The 21,481-nt window shown below is 35.8% G+C and overlaps 4 protein-coding genes across 4 annotated transcripts; all 4 read left to right on the forward strand.

Annotated features, from left to right (window-relative positions):
* Nucleotides 1-609: 609 nt before the first annotated feature.
* LOC141716923 (WAT1-related protein At1g25270-like) lies at nucleotides 610-1,474 on the forward strand. Its single transcript, XM_074519098.1, has 4 exons — nucleotides 610-803; nucleotides 1,120-1,182; nucleotides 1,248-1,344; nucleotides 1,436-1,474. Exons 1-4 carry the CDS (start codon nucleotides 610-612, stop codon nucleotides 1,472-1,474), a joined length of 393 nt encoding a protein of 130 aa, XP_074375199.1.
* LOC141719384 (WAT1-related protein At1g68170-like) lies at nucleotides 1,469-3,672 on the forward strand. The gene is made up of 5 exons (XM_074521763.1): nucleotides 1,469-1,588; nucleotides 1,687-1,942; nucleotides 2,219-2,377; nucleotides 2,684-2,835; nucleotides 3,078-3,672. The coding sequence occupies exons 1-5, from the start codon at nucleotides 1,575-1,577 to the stop codon at nucleotides 3,124-3,126; spliced, it is 630 nt and encodes a 209-aa protein (XP_074377864.1). The 5' UTR covers nucleotides 1,469-1,574; the 3' UTR covers nucleotides 3,127-3,672.
* A 1,916-nt stretch (nucleotides 3,673-5,588) lies between these two features.
* LOC141717023 (uncharacterized) lies at nucleotides 5,589-6,440 on the forward strand. The gene has a single exon (XM_074519174.1). It carries the CDS (start codon nucleotides 5,589-5,591, stop codon nucleotides 6,438-6,440), a length of 852 nt encoding a protein of 283 aa, XP_074375275.1.
* A 4,139-nt stretch (nucleotides 6,441-10,579) lies between these two features.
* Nucleotides 10,580-12,664, forward strand: LOC141719393 (tetrahydroberberine oxidase-like). Its single transcript, XM_074521769.1, has 2 exons — nucleotides 10,580-12,333; nucleotides 12,420-12,664. Exon 1 carries the CDS (start codon nucleotides 10,664-10,666, stop codon nucleotides 12,242-12,244), a length of 1,581 nt encoding a protein of 526 aa, XP_074377870.1. The 5' UTR covers nucleotides 10,580-10,663; the 3' UTR covers nucleotides 12,245-12,333; nucleotides 12,420-12,664.
* The last annotated feature ends 8,817 nt before the right edge of the window (nucleotides 12,665-21,481 follow it).

Here is a 21,481-nt window from a genome sequence, read left to right on the forward strand (position 1 = left end):
TTGACCCATAATGATACAACTTGGAAGGGTAAATATCATTTTTGTCCCTCCGATTTATACCGGTACCGGTAAAAAAGGCTAAAAGGTACAAAATTAAAAGGTACGAGTTCAAATATTATTGGGGCTGATAGCTATAACGCTACATACTTTAAAAGTCAAAATGTCATGTAGCTGTAAAATTTTGTATGCAGTGAAGTTTTAGACTCACTTGTCCCTCTCTAACTCAGCCGTAACCTTTTTTGTTTGATCTCAGGTATAATCAGGCAAAAAGATGTCGTATCTTGACGGTACATAGCTAATTAAAGTCAAGATGTGGTGGACATATATATCTTGATTGTAGAGGATCTAGGTAAAACCTAATCATAACTGATTTCAGAGCCACCAGATAGTTCTGATACATGAGACTGTCATCAGTCCTTTTATAATTGCCGACTACTAAATCACAGAATAAAATTTATGGAATGCATGCACTTTTGGCAACTTAACCGAACATGGAAATTTACATCGCCTACCAATGTCACAGCCTAACTTATAATTTGCGTGTTTATAAATGTCTAGCTAGTGAGGGCCTAACTTGAAATTATAATCTGTTACAACAATATACAGAAGATGGGTAAAGTAAGGAACATTCTGAATGGGATGAAGCCATTGTTAGTAATGATAGTGGTACAAACAACGTTTGCCGGAGTGGACATATTTTACAAATTGGCTGCAAATGATGGTATGAACTTGAGCGTTTTGATCGCTTATCGCCACATTTTCGCTGCTGCTATTATGCTTCCTGTGGCACTCTTCGTAGAAAGGTATTACACATACTGTTTTCTACTATATAATTAACCATAATCGCGGACGTACATTCTTTTCTTGACAGGTTTTGATCTCGCGAGCGATAAAGATACAACTAGAAAATTGACCGGTTTTTTAACAAAATACTTCCAATTTTCCATGAAAATGTTACGAAATTTGAGAGTAGTGACAAACTCGTGGCATGTATGTTAAGTTAGAGTAACTTCCAACCGACAGACTTTTGTCGTATATGTTAACCCTAAATTTTTATTACAAGAAGAGAGATGTATTATGAGGAATAACATCTGGATTTTATACATCTTATATGTGTAGGAACAAAAGACCGAATCTTACATGGACGGTGGCTTCTCAAGCATTTTTATCCGGATTAATTGGGTACATATTTATGCTTCACATTGTTGTTTAACAATGATTCTATATCTAATTTTGGTAAATTACAGAGCTACTCTGGCGCAGACAATGTACTTGAGGGGATTGGCGTTAACCTCAGCAACATTTGCAACAGCCACCACAAATCTCATTCCTGCCATGACTTTTGTCTTGACCATCAGCTTTAGGCATTTTTCAAGCCTCTCTTTCCATTTTTAAATACATTCATTACATCATGTTGCTATATATACATTTATAGGGAGCTCTTCCCCAACTAACGTTGGATGGGATAGAGTGAAACATTGCGGTAGCACTCACATGCTGTAATGAATATTGCGGTAGCCGCAATGAAATATTACAACAGTTGTATCCCATTCAACGTTGGTTGCTGATAATATATGGTGCTGGAAATGTAAAATTTGGGTTAATAAATATCGTATATATAAATTGTATCCTGAATTATTTAATTTGCTGGTTACTTCTTGAATTACTCGTCAATATATTTCTCAGGATGGAAAAGCTTGGGTGGACTGAAGGTACAGGCAAAGCAAAAGTGGCCGGAACACTAGCGTGTATGATCGGAGCCATGCTCCTCACTTTCTACAAAGGTCCATACATTAATCTAATGAATCCCAACATTGACCTTGCCAAAACTAGTACTCCACATCAAGTCGTGCACGTGGCAAGTTCCCACTCTGTTCACGTTTTGGGAGCAGTTTTGGCTACAGGCGGTTCTCTTTGTTATGCAATTTGGTTGGTTTTTCAGGTACATGTCATCCTCGATAATTTAACATGTAAATAGATACCCAAACAAATACTATGTGATCCTAAGCTATATAATCTCCTTGAGACCTTTTCCAAATACTTTGAGGATTTAAGATGATAAACCAACTTTTCAAATGTGAGTCAGAGGAAGACTCTAACAGGATCTTGTACCAATTGACACTATTAACGTTCATAAAATAGGATGTCTAATGCAATATACATGTAGATTACATTATTGTGCCTTGGTGCTAACCTTTACTTCATTGGGTAAATGCAGGCAAAGATAAATGAACTATACCCGTGTCCCTACTCCAGTGTAGCTTTAATGAATGTAATGGCTTCAATACAGTCCACAGTATTTGCCCTGTTAACGGAGAGAGATTGGAATCAATGGAAACTAGGACTCAACATCAAACTCCTCACAGCTGCCTTCAATGTATGTGTACATCCCACCCTCCCTAGAGAGTAGAGACCCCTCTAAAAGCAGGAAAAACCAAGTATTTTAGGTCTCGCATTGACTCGACTAGTCTAAAATATATTCGAGTCTGATCTCTACCATATTCTCGGACTTTGTTCCTCATGCTTAACTGAAATGAAAACAAAATATGATGTTTTCAATTGTCCTTTGATCCTCAATGCTCCCTTTTCGAAATGAAATGGTTTAGTTCTACATATGGCTTAATACTAAGCTTGTTTACACGATATAACCTTTTTTATCAGTAGGATTGAATCTTTTGTACAGGGAATAGTGGGCGCTGGATTAATATTTACGTTCACGGCATGGTGTGTGAAAATGAGAGGCCCTGTATTCGTGTCGGCTTTTAACCCATTGACGCTGGTGCTAGTTGCCATGGCTGAATTTCTGTTGTTGGATGAGAAGTTGCATCTTGGAAGGTGATCCTCGTCGCTACAAAATGTATTCGGCTGTCTTTCTAAATTCTAATGTAGTTGTAGTTCAGCCCGTTTCAAGGCTGTTAGGTTGTCGTAAATTTTTACCACATGTTTAACTCGTAAAATGAGTCTTCAGAACTGATCTTAATCCCTGACTATTTACTTCTAATTATCTGGATATGTGTTTATCCAACAATTTGATAACTATTTTATATATCTAATATTCTCTTCTGATTCTTGAACAGTTTTCTTGGATCATTCATCATCATATGCGGACTATATTTAGTGCTTTGAGGCAAAAATAAAGAAATTAAGGGAACTACAAATGCTGTACTACCAGAAAAGATACAAGCAAAAAATTAAGGGAACTCAAGATTGGCAGTTTACCGACGAGTGAAGAATAAATGACCTGTCACTGCAGTGAGTGCGGTAATGTCTAAACATATTACTGGATGAAACACACGCGAAGTAAGTACATTCTTCAAGTTACTATAGCAAGAGCTATATGCAACAGATATCTTGAAATCGTTAACCATCATCGAAAATTCATTTTCTAATCATTATAGTAAAAGGAGGTACTTTCGACTGTTTTGACAACATCAGTGTTAAATATTCACACTCAGCAGCTACTACTTCAGACTTGACAGCTCAGCACAAGCTTGACAACTCAGCAAAAGTTTGTTATGATTCTGTTACAATCTAGTTGTATAAAAACAAAGTCTCATTCTCTCAATCTGTAACTTTCAGAATAAGATTTACATTTCAGTTGCTAATAGCTTTGTTATGAAGAGCAATGTTTTACTAGTAAATAAAATGTATCTGGTTTTTTATTCTTCTTCATTTCTGAAAATTCATATGTTCAATTCTGCAAGTATTAACACGGTATCAGAGCTTCCATGGTGATCAATCGCGTTTTCTAATCTCTTCTCAAGCAAAATCATCGAAATTCAGGTGATCCTGTAGTTAATCCTTGTAAATCTACAATTTTTCATCAATTTGTTAAGATCATGCTCGTTGTTAAATTCAATGGGACTGGTATCTAAAAATGACTTATTTCAGTCGGAGCAATCATGTTTTGTAAGACACAGAATCTTAAGTTTTAGGTTATCACTATAAATGCTTTTCGCTATAATCACTGACTATTTTCGATCACTTTGTAAAATTAACTGATAGTTACTTAACACGTAATATGTTCGATTGTTAAGTGTTGAAATTATTATGTCAAACATGGAAGCAGCTATGCTTTTGGGTGTGAGTTTAACGTAGTTTAGAACTTCAACAACATCATCATCACTGTCATTTTTATACAATACACTTTAGCATTGTTACTTTTACGAGTGAAGACAACGATATCTCAGAAGTTAAGGATCATACAGATAAAACTGATTTAGTGCTTTAATAATAGATTAAAAAAACAAATTGCATGAAAAATCAAATTATGCCTAAAAGTTTGACAAGGCTTCTACGGTTGAGGCTTTGAATTCAGTATTCGAGTTTGGCTTCTAACCTTAAGTATCAACAGTGTGAATGTAAGATTTTTAGAAATTACAAAGGGCCTCTGATCATGAATTATGAACTTAATTGTAAACATTGATCACATTCAGTTGAATTTATTACTCCTGAACACATTACAAGTCGATCGGCTCCAGATCGTCTTAAAACTAATAATACACTAATAGAGTCAACAGATTTATATCATATAAACATGAATAAAGTCGACTATTTATTATCACAATTCATAACTAGTGATAAATTGATTTGCTTAAGCCCTGTTATGCAAGTTCTTATTTTGTTGTTAAGACAGAAGCTTAATCAACCAAGAAATCCACCAAGTCCTTGTAATAAGCATCCTAACTATAGAGCTCTAAGTTTAACAACAGAGTAACACAAGTCAATGATAATATGTGAGCCACAAAACTGGCATGCGTCTGTTGAATACAATGGAAGTCAGTGATCATATACGCATAAGTTTGATGACGAACAAACAGAGTTTTGCTTGATCCCTGCAATGCAAGTTCACATTTAGGTGTTGTTGGAATATACTCTAATTCTCAGCCTAGCTCAGCAATCTCAGCAATGAGCTCAGCAATGAGCTCAGCAATGAGCTCAGCAGTGGATACAGTACACACACAAGCAGCAAAGGGAATGCCACGTCAGCGTTAGTTAGTTAGGAGTTTGTTATAAGAACAAGTTGTAGTATTCATTTCTCTCTCTAACAGATTGTAATATACATTTCACAATGTTCTCTCTATCTTTAGTATCAATGAATGTTCTATCTTTCATTTTGTCTTTCATTTCTGCAACTTAATGTTTAGTAATGAAGATCAGAAGGTTTAACATGGTATCAGAGCAATAATTACTACGTGATCTTTCATTATTATCTTCTTATCATGTGTTTTCTATCTTTTCTTGTGCTTTTCGATCTGTTTTCTTGAATTTTGATGCTTTTGTGAATCATTCATAATGAAGTATACATATTCTTGTGGAAATTACTGTGTTTTTGTGATGATTTTGAGCTTCCGTACTGATTTCTGCGTGTTGTTTTGATCTCTTTCGCGAAAATTGATTTTTCTGCGATCTCTTTCTCGATCTCAATTCGATCCTCTTTAATTTCTTCTCGATCTTTCTTGAGTTGCTATTACTAGATTCTATATCGTTTTATTGTTACAACACTTAATTTCTGTTAACCTGGCAGTGATTGTTATTTGTTGAAAGTTTTGTGTTCTTGAATCACGATCAAATTACCTAAACTCACAATGTCTGCTTCATCACACACAAATCCTTCGACTAGACCTTTAGTTCAACCAAATCATGATGTTTCCAGTGTGATTTACATACATCCATCTGATGTCAATACGACTCAACTAGTTTCAGTCAAGTTTAATGGATCTGGATACAGTAATTGGAAAAGATCTATGATGCTTAGTTTGTCAGCTAAGAATAAACTAGGTTTTGTAGATGGATCAGTTGCTAAACCTGAAATTACTTCTGTGGATTATAAAGCTTGGGAAAGGTGTAATGACCTGGTGTGTTCATGGTTACTTTGCAATATAGATGATTCAATTTCTCGTAGTGTTCTATTCTTTAAAACTGCAAGAGAGATTTGGCTTGACCTTGAGGACAGGTTTGGTTATGCTTCAATGACACAAATATTCACATTAGAGCAACAATTGTCTGAGTTGTCTCAAGGATCTAAGAATGTGTCAGATTTTTTCACTGAGATTAAAGCTCTCTGGGATGCTATGAGTGATATTAGTCCGTTGCCATGTTGTACATGTCACAAGTGCACATGTAATGTCACTCAAAAGGTATTGCAGATGCAGCAGGATCACAGACTATTGCAGTTTATGATGAAGATGAATGATAGATTTGCCATTGTGAGAGGCAATATTTTAATGCAGCAGCCACTACCAACTTTATCAAATGCTTTTAGAGTTTTCTCTCAGGAAGAGAGGCACCAGGAATTTTCACAGAGTACTTCTCAAAATGAGACGCTGGCTTTCATGGTGGATGGCAGGAAAGGTTTTCAGAAACAAGGAAATTTTCAGAAACAACCTAGATTTAAAGGGAATTCTAATTCCAAAGGGGGGGTCATATTTTTGTACTAATTGTAAAATGTCTGGTCATACTGTTGACAGATGCTTCAAGCTCCATGGATATCCTCCAAACTTTAAGAATTCTAAAGATAAAAAGCTAGCTGCAGCAGCTGCCATTGGCACTTCACAGACCGAGCCTCAAGAGATTAAAGCTGATTCTCCTACCATATATGTAGCTCAATATCAACAGCTGATAGAGTTACTTTCTAAACAATCTGTTTCTGGCTCTCGGAATCAAAATGATCATGCATTGATAGCTGGTAAGCTTTGTTTGACAGCTGAAAAATCTGACAGAGGTGGTTGGTTGGTTGATAGATAGTGGTGCTACTGACCATATCTGTTCTGATTTGAGTCTTTTTCACAACTATAAATCTGTTGAAGGAACTAAAGAGTATATCATCATTCCTGATAGAAGGCAAATACCTATTGTTCATACAGGATCTGTCACAGTTCATCCTGGTATTGTTCTTCATAATGTGTTACACATACCTCAGTTTCAATTTAATTTGCTCTCTGTACAAAGGATTTGTAAAGATTTGAATTGTACAGTGATTTTTATTGGTAATGCCTGTTTCTTACAGGACCATTTGTTGAAAGAGAGTCCAATTCTTCTTGGTAAGTTTCAAGGAGGTCTGTATAGCACTTCAGGAGTTCATGATGCAGAAGTGCTTTCTAAATCAAGTTTTCTCAGCTTCAATGATGATATTAGTCTTTGGCATTTAAGATTAGATCATGTGCCCTTTACAAGAATGAAACATATTTCTGGTTTATCAAATATGAAAGGTTCTACTTCCAACTTTATCTGTCAGATTTGTCCTTTAGCAAGACAGGCTAGGAATTCTTTTTCTCACAGTGAAATCAAGTCCATTGTTCCTTTTGAACTTGTTCACATTGATGTATGGGGGCCTTATAAGGTCAAGTCATATTCTGGTTGTAATCAATTTCTTACTATAGTTGATAACTGTAGTAGGTTTACTTGGGTGCATATGCTGAAAAATAGAACAGATTATGTTAAAGTTTTCAAGGATTTCATTGCTCATGTAGCAACTCAATACAATGCTAAAATTGTTAAAGTCAGATCTGACAATGCTCCTGAACTATGTCAGGGTTTAATGAAAGAGTTATTTCTGCAACAAGATATATTTCATCAAACCACCTGTAGTTACACTCCACAACAAAATGGTGTTGTGGAGCGTAAACACAGGCATCTACTTGAAACAGGCAGGGCTTTATTCTTTCAGTCAAAGATTCCTGAAAAATATTGGAATGAAAGCATACTTTGTGCAACATACATTCTCAATCGAATTCCTTTGCAAAGCATTCATAATGATACACCTTACTTCAGATTGACTGGTAATGTTCCAGACTTATCTTATTTTAGAGTGTTTGGTAGTTTGTGTTTTGCATCTACCATTTCTGAACATAGAACTAAATTTGAGCCTAGAGCTATAGCTTGTGTCTTCTTGGGATATGTTGTTTCATAGAAAGGGTATAAAGTGTTGGATTTTTCCATAGACACTGTATTTGTTTCAAGGAATTTAGTTTTTCATGAGACTCATTTCCCTTTTCATTCACAATCTCTTCCTACTGATTATCCTGCTACTATTTACTTGCCTTCTGTTACTTCATTCTCTGAATCAGATGATACTATAAATTTTCCTTCTACCCCTAGCTCAAATCCTCAATCTGTAGGGAGTGCTGTTCCTGATAGTGTTCCTTCTACTACTCCAACTAGTGTCACAACTTCCAATAGTTTTTCAGTACTTCAAGATTTGAGCACTGATGAGTCTTTGAATGTAACTACTGAATTACCTGTTATCAGAAAGTCCACTAGAATTCACAAAACTCCTTCATATCTCTCATCTTATAAATGCAATACTGCTGTATGTTCTACATATTGGTGTAATCTTGTCAAAACTCCATCTATTCAACAAGCTTGTACTATCTAGGAACCTTTGAGTTATAAAGAAGCTGCTAATAATCCAGTTTGGATTGCAGCAATGCAAAAAGAATTGGAAGCCTTGCATACCAATAACACATGGGATCTTGTTCCCTTACCTGCTAACAAGAAACCAATTGGCTCCAAATGGGTTTTTAAGGTCAAATTGAAGTCATATGGCTCTTTAGAACGTTGTAAAGCACGTTTAGTAGCCAAAGGCTACAATCAGAAGCATGGCATTGACTACCAGGAGACTTTTTCTCCAGTAGTCAAAATGAGTACTGTTAGAATTATGTTGGCTTTGGCTGCTAGTAGAAACTGGGAATTACATCAACTTGATGTAAATAATGCGTTTTTGCATGGAACTCTCAAATAAGTGGTTTATATGCAGGTTCCTGATGGGGTACCTAACCCTCATAATCTGGTTTGTTTACTTAGAAAGTCCATCTATGGTCTTAAGCAGGCCTCCAGGGAGTGGCATGCCAAACTGGTTGAAGAACTCATTTGTCAAGATTTTGTGCAATCGAAAAATGATTATAGCTTATTCATTAAGAGACAAGGATCTGTTATGTGTATAGCAACTGTTTATGTTGATGATGTGATCCTTACTGTTGATGATTTGCAGGCTATTCACTTTCTCAAACAGCATTTAGACAGTAAGTTTGGTATTAAAGACCTTGGTGATTTACATTTTTTTCTGGGAATTGAGGTTACTAGAACTGCTTCAGGTATTGTCTTATCTCAACAGAAGTTTGTCAATGAGTTGTTACTTGAGTCTGGTTTTGACAATTCTTCTCATACTGTTACTCCCCTACTTGTTCATCTTAAACTCTCCCTTACTGATGGAGATTTGATTGATCAGCCTGATTTGTATCGATCTTTGGTTGGTAAACTTAATTACCTTACCAATACTCGTCCTGATTTGTCTTACACTGTGCAAGTTCTTAGTCAGTTCATGCATTCTCCACGTTTTCCTCATTTGGTTGCATTGAAACACACTCTTCGTTATTTGGCTGGTACAGTGACTCAAGGTATTTTGTTACAAGCTTCTGATCGACTCACTCTCCAGGCATTTTCAGATGCTGATTGGGCGTCATGTATTGATACTAGGCGGTCTGTCACAGGTTACATCCTTTTGTTTGGTAATTCTCCTGTAACTTGGAAGTCTAAGAAGCAGAATACGGTGTCTCGATCCTCTGCAGAAGCTGAGTATCGTGCTATGGCCTCAGCTGCTGCAGAGGTGACTTGGGTTGTTCGTCTCTTGTTTAAACCTGTGGTCTTGCACTGTGACAATCAATCAGCTTTACACATTGCTCAGAATCCGGTGTTTCATGAGAGAACCAAGCATATAGAGCTTGATTGTCACTTCACTCGTGACAAGGTTTTGTAAGGTCTTTTACAACTCACTTATTTACCTACAAGATCTCAAATAGTTGATGTGTTTACAAAGGTTTCTCCTTCTGTTTTGTTCAACTCTTTGCTGTCCAAGTTGGGAGTGTCTCCCTCTCACACCTTGAGGGGGGATATTGGAATATTCTCTGATTCTCAGCCTAGCTCAGCAATGAACTCAGCAGTGGATACACACACAAGCAGCCACACACAAGCAGCCAAGGAATGCCGCGTCAGCGTTAGTTAGTTAGGAGTTTGTTATAAGAACAAGTTGTAGTATTCATTTCTCTCTCTAACAGATTGTAATATACATTTCACAATGGTCTCTCTATCTTTAGTATCAATGAATGTTCTATCTTTCATCTTTGTCTTTCATTTCTGCAACTTAATGTTTAGTAATGAAGATCACAAGGTTTAACAGGTGTTAAGATAAAATTTTAATCAACCACGTAACTCAATAAGCCCTTGTGACCAGCATCCTGTTAACTAACAAGTTGGCTATCCGAATTATACAAATTACCAACTTATGTAACATGTTTAGCATATCTCTAACACTTATATCAAATTCTGCAATCAAAACGTATGCATATTCTAAAGGTAAATACTACACGTATATAACAATACTATGTTACTATCTAATTGTCCCCATACAGAACTCGTACATATGTCTTTGTTGTATTCGACTGTACAATGAAATCGGCTGATAACTTCCACAGAAAATAATGTTAAGTAGCTTAAATTGTTAGGTTCCATTTGGTAGGAGTTGGAAAGTATCAATCTAATTGGAAAAAAGTGTGATGGAAAAAAACTGTGAAATCAATGTAAATATTTGCATCACTGCTCCTTTAAATAGCTACCTGTAAAGCTTCTTTACTAACTAAATTTTACTTGAAAGGTTAAAGAAAAGATGAAGATTGCTACTTGTATGCAGCTTCCACTTTTTCTGTGTCTTTTTCCATTCATTTCTTTGGCATCTCAGCTTAATACTAATCATCAAGAAATTCTTAATTGTCTTGTTACTAACTCCACATCTTTGTCAGAAGTTACGTACGCCCCTACCAACTCTTCATACACTTCCATCTTGGAGTTTTCCATAATTAACTTGCGATTTGCAAAACCTGAAACCCCAAAACCTCTTGTGATTGTCACGCCAAGGGAAGAATCTCAAATCCAAACTGTCATACATTGTTGTCAGAAGCATGAAATTCAAATGAGGATTCGCGGTGCAGGCCATGATTTTGAGGGACTCTCCTTTGTATCACACGTTCCATTTGTTTTGCTTGATATGATCAATCTTCGACATATTGATGTTGATCCTGTAGCTGCAACTGCTACTATTCAATCTGGTGCAACAGCTGGTGAGGTTTATTATGCAGTTGCTCAGAAAAGCAAGACACTTGGTTTTATGGGACCAACATTTGCTACTGTTGGTGTCACTGGATTCATTGGTTCCGGAGGTTATGGTAATCTAAGACGAAAGTATGGCCTTGCAGCCGATAATGTTATTGATGCCCGCATTATGGATGCTAATGGAAATATTCTTGACCGAGAATCAATGGGCGAAGATCTGTTTTGGGCCATTAGAGGAGGTGGCCCTTCAAGTTTCGGAGTCATTCTTTCTTGGAAGCTAAAACTAGTTTCTGTTCCGGAGACTGTGACAACTTTTACGGTTAAAAGGACCATAGAACAGAACGTAACTGAAATCGTTCATAGGTGGCAAACTATTGCTCCAAATCTTCCAAGAGATGCAGAGATCAGAGTCAATGCATATCCAACCAAGGACGTCTCAAATTCTAGACCGGGAGATGATACAACAGTAGTTATAGAATTTGTTGGAACGTACCTTGGTACAATAGATAAACTAGTTCCTATGATGCAAGAAAGATTCCCCGAATTAAATCTAGTGAAAGAAGATTGTTCTGAAGTTAGTTACACTCAATCCGCGTTGGATTTCCCTCTCAATTTACCCAAACGGCCGCCTGAAGTCCTCTTGGAAAGATCAGCATTTAAACTTCCCATGAAAATAAAATCAGGCCATGTGACAAGTCCAATGTCTAAAGAAGGCTTACAAGGAATGTGGGATATGGTTCTAAAATTTCCGTATGGGACATACATTGTCTTGACATCATTCGGGGGGAGAATGGATGAAATCTCAGAATCAGCAATTCCATACCCACATAGACCTGGTGTGTTGTACATGGTATTTTTGCGAGTACGTACATCAGAAGATACCACAGCGCCCTTTACCTGGATCAGAAGCTTCTACAGCTACCTGGCTCCCTATGTAGTATCTCCACGAACTGCGTTTGCGTCTTCTGTTGATCTTGACTTAGGAGTGAACAATCAAAGTGGTGTCACAAGTTATACTCAAGCAAGCAAATGGGGTAAAGTGTACTTCAAGAATAATTTTGATAGATTGGTTCACATCAAATCCAAAGTTGATCCGAATAACTTTTTTAGGCACGAGCAAAGTATCCCTCCTCTTTAAAAATACATAATTTAGCTCAGTGTTTGTATATTTGTGTTGAGATGCATTCTCAATGAGAATAAAATGTCTGTCAAGGAGTACAACTTCTTGTACGTGCTTTACCATTTTTTAACATGCTTAACTCCTTCATAATTTTCTTAACATTGATAATCGAGTAACATTCTTGATTATGCAGAATAGTATAAAGATTGTCAGAGAACTAAAGAAGAAGAAATGAAATGTCAACTACAGAGATACAAAATTTGTACAACAGTGCAATATTCTTCCTTCCGATAGAATGTAGATGCTGAACATTCAATCTGGAGAAAATCATCCAATGAGCATGCCTAGTTGATCCCTTTGTAAAAATGTCAGCCAGTTGGGAACAGCTGGGAATGTAAAGAAGAGCAATGGACTGAGATTGAACTTGTTGCTTAATGTCTTCCACCACCCTTTCACCACAACAAAAATAACTAAATTCCCCCAACTAAAAGTCACCATTTCAGTGAAATTTAAGGTCAACTAGAATATTTTTTAATTTTATAAAAGCAATCAAAGATCCGATTGATTTTAAATAAATTCCACGACAAAACATAAATTTCACCATCTTATAAGCTACCAACATACTTAGGTTGATTTTATACTAAAATTCACTTAATATGATCGATTATAGCTGAATTTCACCAATTTTTGGTGATGGAATTTAGTAATTTTTGTTGTAGTGTTTATGTCCTTTGATTTCCCATTCCCGATCTTATTTGCTTCATATTTAGTAACTCTTGTTATGATATGTAAATACATCTTTGATAAAAATTAGAAATACAAGCATTATACCCGTATTACATATACTTTATTACAAAAATTTATTAAAATTAAATTTTTATGTATAATATTTACATAACTAATTTATTATTTGAAATATTTAGAATATGTTTAAATAAATATTTACATTTTAATGTTATATACATATACATATCTTAATATCTTATTTGAGTAAAATTTAAGTAATCTTGCACTTTTTTGTAATATATACGGACGCTTATGGTGTTTTAGCCATTGGCGGGAATATGGCCCGCATCCGATCCCCAATTCTTGTTCACCCCGTAGGATCGTGTTGGGTGAATTGTGACCTCGTACGATCGTGTCGGGTGAGCAACAGCCACTTATCTATGATGATTCTAATTTGACTAACCTCAACTAGGTGACTTCTGTATGCGACCGAGATTAGAGACACGAAGTAGAATTTTCGAACCATTGGTGATCTGTTCCCCTGCAGATCATGGTCGTACCACTCGGCCCCTGATGGCCGGCTGGGGATTCGGTATAGCAGCTCATGTTCGTTTGCGTTGCGCGTTCTCACTGGACTGGACACATGTTAGCTGTAGGAAGTACGGTTCCGAAAGTTACTTTGGTTCTCGAGTTCAGGCTCAACTCTTTGCTTTACGTTAGCGACCTACATGTCAGGTGGGGGCTCTGCGCTCTTTCTTTCTGTGTGGGATGATGCATGGAGAGAAGGGAATGCGTCGAGGAGGCGAATAAGACAACTCCATTTTTTATTTTGAGATGAGCCCAGTGCATTGGACCGATGGATAACAGAACTGAGCTGGCCACTTGGGAGCTCCACGGCATAAGCCTGCGCTATCAAGTCAGGTGCTTGATTTCAATAAAGGTGTTAAGCTTGAAAATTTTATTTAATAGAAAATTTTTAACACTTGTATCTTTAGAAATCATTGGCATTTTATACCCCGAGTCTCGACGTACATCTTTGTAAGAAATTTAATGGCATCAAATAAAGCTGTGTTGAATAACAATAGGTTGGATAGGGATGACAAAATAATCCGACTATAACAAAAACTTGATCCGAAACCCAAAATTTTGGATTTATCAAACCCGATTTTTTGGATTTGAATTTATACATGGATTTAGTTTTTAAGCCCGATTTTTTAGATTTAAATTTTAGGTATACCTATTGGAAATCCGATTCAAACCCCATCAACCGGAAAAAACCCCAATATATATATATATATATATATATATATATATATATATATTACTCATTATAATACATTTTAGTTAATGTACACATATATACGATTTTACATACTTTACACTCCCTCCATCCCATTTTAACAATACACTTTGCAAATTTTACACATATTAAGAAATAGATAATGCAATTCCTTCTTTCTGTGCATTATATTAATTACACATACTGGTAAGTAATTGTACACACACATAAAAGTCATTAAATATTGTGCATTTTAAATTGTTATGCAGTGATATTTATGATGAGGGTCTTGTGACTTAATCTATCAATATTAAAACTATAAAATTTGCATGGGATAGAGAACGTGACAAATATTTTTGGGAAAGAAATATTTTTTTGCAAAGTGGAATGTTAAAATGGGATGGAGGGAGTATACACTAAACATATTATTGTTAATTTTTTAGGATAAATTTTTATATTTATGTTAAAATATAATTTATAATAAAATTCAACGAAATTAAATGATTCTAAAATTTGAAAGGGTGAAAAGGTGAACAAAACATCTTCTAGTTTTAATCTAGTTAATACAGGTAAAAATGGGTTGATTATAAAATATTAGATATAAATATATAAACAAAACTGATGTTGTGGTATAATGGTTGAAGGAACTACATTCAAATTCATCATCCCTAGTGATGCAAGTCGTGTATTCGACCCTAGATTAAACATATTATCGGATTTCGGTATGTTCATGTTAAATCAAAAAAACGTGTTTCGAGTATTTGAATCCGAATTGAAGTTCGTTTGATTGTGTTCATGTATTCATTTTCGGGTTCGGGTAAGGATAAAAAATTCGGGTTTGGATATAGATCATGTCATACCTGACCCGATACGACCCGATTGTCATCCTAGTGTGGGATTGTGTGAAAAGAAAAGGGAAAGATGGGTTTCTTGAAATTTTAGTAGTTAAGTAACTGGAAAATATATGTTGTGCAAGACATGCCTCTACATAACAAGACTAAGTCACTTTAAAAACCCAAAGATTTAGTTGTATGATAATTACTTTGTATTTTGTAATTGTATCTCTTGAGTTTGTAAAAATGTTAAGGAGATTAGACTGAGAGATTTTTCTATGAACAACCATCAAGCTAAGGAATAAACTCTAAAAGAATATCAATCCTGATCATGCCTCAGAGAGAGAAGTGTAGAAGTTTGGAATTGAATAATATTATTTTTGGAAAAATGTTCTAAGTCACATATCGACAAGTCACAGATCAAGATGTATAGAGATGTCTATCAAGAAGTCAAAATAACTTGTAGAGAAGTCACTCTACTTGTAGAGATGTCATTATACTTGTAAAAAGGTCATTCTACTTGTAGAGAAGTCCAAGGTATGTAGAGAAGTGGAGATGTCAACAAGTAAAAACTATTGACAAGTCAAAACTGCATGTAGAGAAGTGGAGATATAGACAAGTCAAAAATGCATATAGAGAAGTGGAGATGTCGATAAGTCAAAACTGCATGTAGAGAAGTGGAGATGTCGACAAGTCAAAACTTCATGTAGAGAAGTGGAGATGTCTACAAGTAAAATTACATATAGAAAATTGGGGATATCGATAAGTCATTTTAGATATCGACATGAGACATCTCTACACGGTAATGAAGATCTCGATAACAGCTCAAATTTACAGAATACAACCAAATTGAAAATTCAAGATTATCAGTCAACAAACCATTTTATCACTGAAATGGAAAGTCTATAAATGCAGCTTAAAGAGTGCAAGATCAAGGGCCAAGATGAACTGTACAAAGGAGGGTCACAGACCTGGAAGATTACATGCAGATATGTTGCACTTTAAATGGAAACAGAAAAAGGGACTTTAGAAGATGTGTTAGTCCATTTTAGTGTAATATTTGTAAGTTGTGCATGTTGATCTATAAAACATGTCACGGGTCCATAGTTCATAGAACAAAATAAAAACAGATCTAGAAATCTTGTATTCTCTTTAGAGAGGTAGCTGAGTTCTTATTATTGAAGAACACAGATTTGTAGCACAACTAATTTGATTTAATATAAATCAAGTGAGTTTAGATAATTTCTTGTGTCTTTTACATTAAGTTATTTATCATTGCAAATTTATATCTAGTTGTTTAAGTTCCATAGCCTACACACAACTTGATTTCCAAGATAGTAAAAGTCAAGAAAATCAAGAAAACACATCCACCCCCTCTGTGTTGCACTTCATACCTAAAAATTGATATCAGAGCAAAATATGAAAGTAAACAGATCATATCTTGGAAGTATGAGTGCATAGAAACTTAGCAGTATCAAGATTTCTGTCTTTGACAAAGTGAACTTTACTCTATGAAAGAAGAAAAGGATTTTGTTCATCAGGATGGCTCATCCACTATATCTTGAAATTCTCAACCATGTTCCCTTCATTCCTATAGTGAGGGTACCTAAAGCAACTGAATATGATATGGTCATTCATGTTCATTATGCTCCTAAAGATCCATCTACATACACTGCACCAGAAAAGGAGAAATTTTCACTTGACAGTTGCTTGCAACTCATTCTGATTGAATCTCTTGATAATATCATGTACAACAATATTATCAACTGTGAGTCAGCCAAATAGATATAGGAAAAGATAGAGATTCTGTGTGGAGGTAATGGGGAAGTGAGGTCAAACCAAAAAAGAATTTTAATCCCACAATATGAGGGTTTCATGGCTAAACCTAAAGAAGGCATTGTTGAGGTTTTTGAAAGGTTCGACAAATTGATAAATGACTTGCAGCTCCATGACAAGTTCTATGAAGCTGAGGAGGTCAATCTAAAATTTTTGCTTACTCTTCCTGACCATTTAGAACAAAAAATCTCTGCAATAAGAGAAGGGAGAGATCTATGGAGAATAACTTTGGAGGTTTATATGGTATTCTTAAAACCTATGAGCTGGAGATGATACAGAGAAAATTATTAAATTTGAGTCAAGGACATGTTGTGGATGTGTCAAGTACCTTGATAACTAATGATCAGAAAATAACTGAAGATGAAACTGAATCTCAAACTCAAGTTATACAACCTGTTGATCAGAAGAACAAGGAACCTCAAAAGCAAGTCATTCTGGAGTTGGAAGATGATGAGTATTACAATCTTGATGAGTTAGATGAAATGGACCAGTCTATGGCCTACCTGGCAAGGAAGTTTTTAAACATAAGAGTCAAAAAGCTCAGGTACTTCAAGGGTAAAGGTCAAACATCCTACAACAACAACTGAAAGGGAAAAACTCAGATAAATGCAACTGGAAAAGGTGGCTATAAATCAGGATATCTGGATAGATCTAAGATTAGATGCTATAACTATGATGAGTTTGGTCACTTTACCACAATATCCAAAGAAGGTGAAGAAAGATAAGGCATACTTGGAGCTTGAGGCTAAGTATGAAGCACTTCTGAAGAAGCAATAATGAAAAGCTTATATCGTTGAGAGAAAGATCTGGGATGACACAGATGATTAAGATGATGGTGAAGAATATGAAAACTATGCTCTCATGGCCTTGGAGGAAGGAGAATCATCTGCATCAAAATTTGAGGTACCTATCCTAACAACCATTGACTTGAATGTTCCACAATATCAGGAAACTGTTGGAAAGATGACTGCAGAATTGTTTCACATTCACACAAGCATGGTGGCTGCTACTGAGGATATGAATAGACTATCCAAACTCTACAATTTAGTCTCACTTGGGTATCCCACAAAATAGCATCTATCTAATTTTGGTACAAACCTGTCAGAGGCTAAACATTTTACAAAAGCTTCACGTCCCCTAAATTTTCATAAATGACATGCTATGACGTTTCTCAGTTCATATCTCATATGAAGTCTTTTGAACCGCTTTAGTCGAAACTCAGTTAAGTGTATATGCAGCCGTTTTTAAAGCATAACCCCGGAAACTGATTAGAAGATCCTCTTGACTCATCATCGATCACATTATGTCGAACAAGTTACAATTTCTCCTCTCAAAATCTCTATTCCATTGAGGTGTTCTAGAAGGAGTAAGTTGTGATACAATATCACACGCCATCAAGAAACTCTTGAATTTGAGGCTTGAGTATTCTCCTCCACGATCTATTCGTAAAACTTTTATACTTTCCCATGTTTGATTTTTTACTTCGGCCTTATATTCTCTGAACATTTTAAAAGAATTGTATTTGTTCTTTATAAGATATACATATCCATATCTACTGAGGTCATCATTAAATGTTATGAAGTAGTATAAGCCACCCATTACCATCATACGCATCGGAACACATACATCACTATGTATTAGTCCTAATCGTTCAGTGGCCCTTTCATCTTATCAGGTAAAAAGGCTTTAGTCATTTTCCCAATGAGACAAGTTTCATGTTACGTGCTGATTTTCAATGATTAGGAGGAGCTCAGCATCTGACTGTGTTTAGATGTCATAAGTATTTAATGTGTCATCAGGATTTGATGCATCATCAGTATCTGCAGAACATCAACATCTGAAGGCAGTCTGTTGAGAAGATTGATTATGTTCCTTATCTTGAGGGATGGATATCTGTTATGTTCTGAGTGATAGGACTTTGAATATTCATTTAAAGATATGTATCATTTTCTGTTAGTAATTGATAATGCATATCTTTGACTGATTTGTAGCAACTGTGTATTATATAAACACGGTTTAGGTCATCACATAGTGATAAACTTGAGCATTGTACGACCTAGCAGCTCTCAAGAACATCAGTATTTCTTGAAAGTTTTCTTGAGAGAGTTTGTAACAGTTTTTATCAGAAATATAAAGATATGTTATATTTTTATACTTGTTCGAAACATTTATACAATTATATCCAACCCCCCTTAAACAATTGTACTACTACTAGGTAACAATTGGTATTAGAGCAAACTGATAAATTTACAATCAGAAGCGATCTAAACATGTCTCTGAACAAGTATGAAAGTATTAAAATCCCCATTCTGAAAAGGTTGAATATCCTACATGGAAGGTGAAGATGCTTATGCACCTGGAGGCTACAGATCTAGACTACCTCGACATAATCAATGATGGACCCTACATGCCAACAAAACTGGTGCCTGCAACTCCTACTGTTGCTGAACACTATCAGTTGAAGGAAAAGAGTGAGTGGACACCAGAAGAGAAAGTTGTTGTGCTGAAGGATGCAAAGGTAAGAAATATTTTGCATAACAGTCTTGATTTTGTGATGTCAAACAGGGTTATAGCCTAAAAGACTGCCAAGGAGATCTGGGATGCTCTTGAAATTCAATGTCAAGGAACCATGGCCATCAAGAAGAACAGAAGGGCTATTCTAATTCAAGAATATGAACATTTTGAGGCCAAACCTGATGAAAGTCTCGCCGACATCTATGACAGGTTTCTCACCCTGCTCAACAATCTATCCTTGGTGGGAAAAGGTGTATGATTGATAAGTGGCATTTTATACCACTTAGAGCGTCTTAAAATGGCTTAAATTGGTGTCTTGAAATCAAGTATTTTGTGTATTTGATGCGTTTTTCTAGTGTTTATGCATTTCAGGGTATTAGTTGCATTTCGGGGGAGGAATCATCAAGAATAAGCCTTGGCATGTGTTCACCATTGCGAGAGGAAAGAAACGGGCAGATTACGGCGAAGAAACGGAGCAAAATCAGATTTTTTCCAGTAGAGGTCTGAGCGCCCGCTCAGCATTTCTGAGCGGCCGCGCAGCAAGCTGAGCACCCGCTCAGCTATGCTGAGCGGCCGCGCAGGGTCGGGGAAAAAAATATATTATTTCAGGACTTCTACTTCTGTTTGGTTTCTACTTCTATGTAATCTGAGTTTTATGGGACTATTATATAAGTAGATTTGAGACGTTTTCACAAAGGTGGATTGAAGAAGATCGTGTTTTTACGCAAGGAGCGAAGGAGATAAGGAAGAAGACCGATTTAGCACACCGCAACGAAGAGGAAGCATATTTTCTTGTGATTCTTGTTTCGTTGTAACGTTGGATGCTAGTTTTCTTACTTTGAACTTATTTACTCTTGTGACATACTTTGTTTTAATATAATTAGTTTAGTTATTATTTTCTTGTGTTTGTTTATCATGATTTCATATGAACCCATGATGACGATAAGTGCTATTATGGGCTAATCGTGATCATGGGGTTGCAACGGATTTATTATGGAACTCTTTAGTAATTGTTTGATACTTTAGTGTGTGATGATTGTATGATATCTAGTATTGGTTGTGCGTATCCGTCTTATGTGCGTCGCGAACATATAAGATAGGGTGTTAATCTCTTGTGAAGCGACGGTGGATCTTGAGATTTAGAACTTGCCATGCTAGCATAGGTTCATGTACGTTGTGCATGATTAGTGGGTAACTCTAACAGTTTTATTTGCCTATGTAATCAAAAGGAATAACTTGTGCTTAAATCGTTGTGTTGTCAATTTCTGTAGACATATAGGAACTCAACATAATTGATGACTATTCAACTTCTATCTTAATTGTGGATGCTTGGTAGAATGGTATTAGTACAATGAAAGTTGGCTTTTATCAGTTTTGTGTTATTCGATTAATATCATCACTGTCACATGCTAAAGGTAATAACAATGACTATTGAAGGAAGTAGTAATGAAGTTGTGATCTCATGAGTGTTTTATTATTGATAATTTGAAGTGTTAAGTAAGTGATTAATTAAGCAGTTAATTGTAGTTAATATTTAATCAACAATCTTAAGTGTTAGTGTCTTAACATTGAGAAGTAATCATACATTGGTGAGTGAGTTTAATTAGACAATAATTTAGTGTGAGTCTCTATGGGAATGAACTAGAAAGTATTCTATATTACTTGCGAACGCGTATACTTGCGTGAATATTAGCGCGTGTTTTCGCCCTAACAAGTTTTTGGCGCCACTGCCGGGGACTCGGCGTATTTGTTTAGTTTATGTACTTACCATCATTGGTCATTAGGACTCAGTGATTAGGACGTAGTAGTTAATTATTATTTCCGGTTGTGTTTCAGGTACTTTAGCAAGCGTTTATGCAAACTCGTTCTCGTGCTCGCAAGAGGACTTTAGATACAGCTGAGGAGACAGACGAAGTTCTTGATATTCCGGAGAAGTTAGATTTTGAGGATTCGGATTCAGGAACTGAGCGGAAAGAACCAGTAAACATGGGAGATCGTATTGTTCAAGCTGATCCAGCTCTTATGGATTTTTCTCGGCCTAAAATTGATGACATTCAGTCACGCATC

Source organism: Apium graveolens, chromosome 1, assembly GCF_009905375.1.
Source record: "Apium graveolens cultivar Ventura chromosome 1, ASM990537v1, whole genome shotgun sequence".
In the NCBI taxonomy this organism is placed as follows: domain Eukaryota; kingdom Viridiplantae; phylum Streptophyta; class Magnoliopsida; order Apiales; family Apiaceae; genus Apium; species Apium graveolens.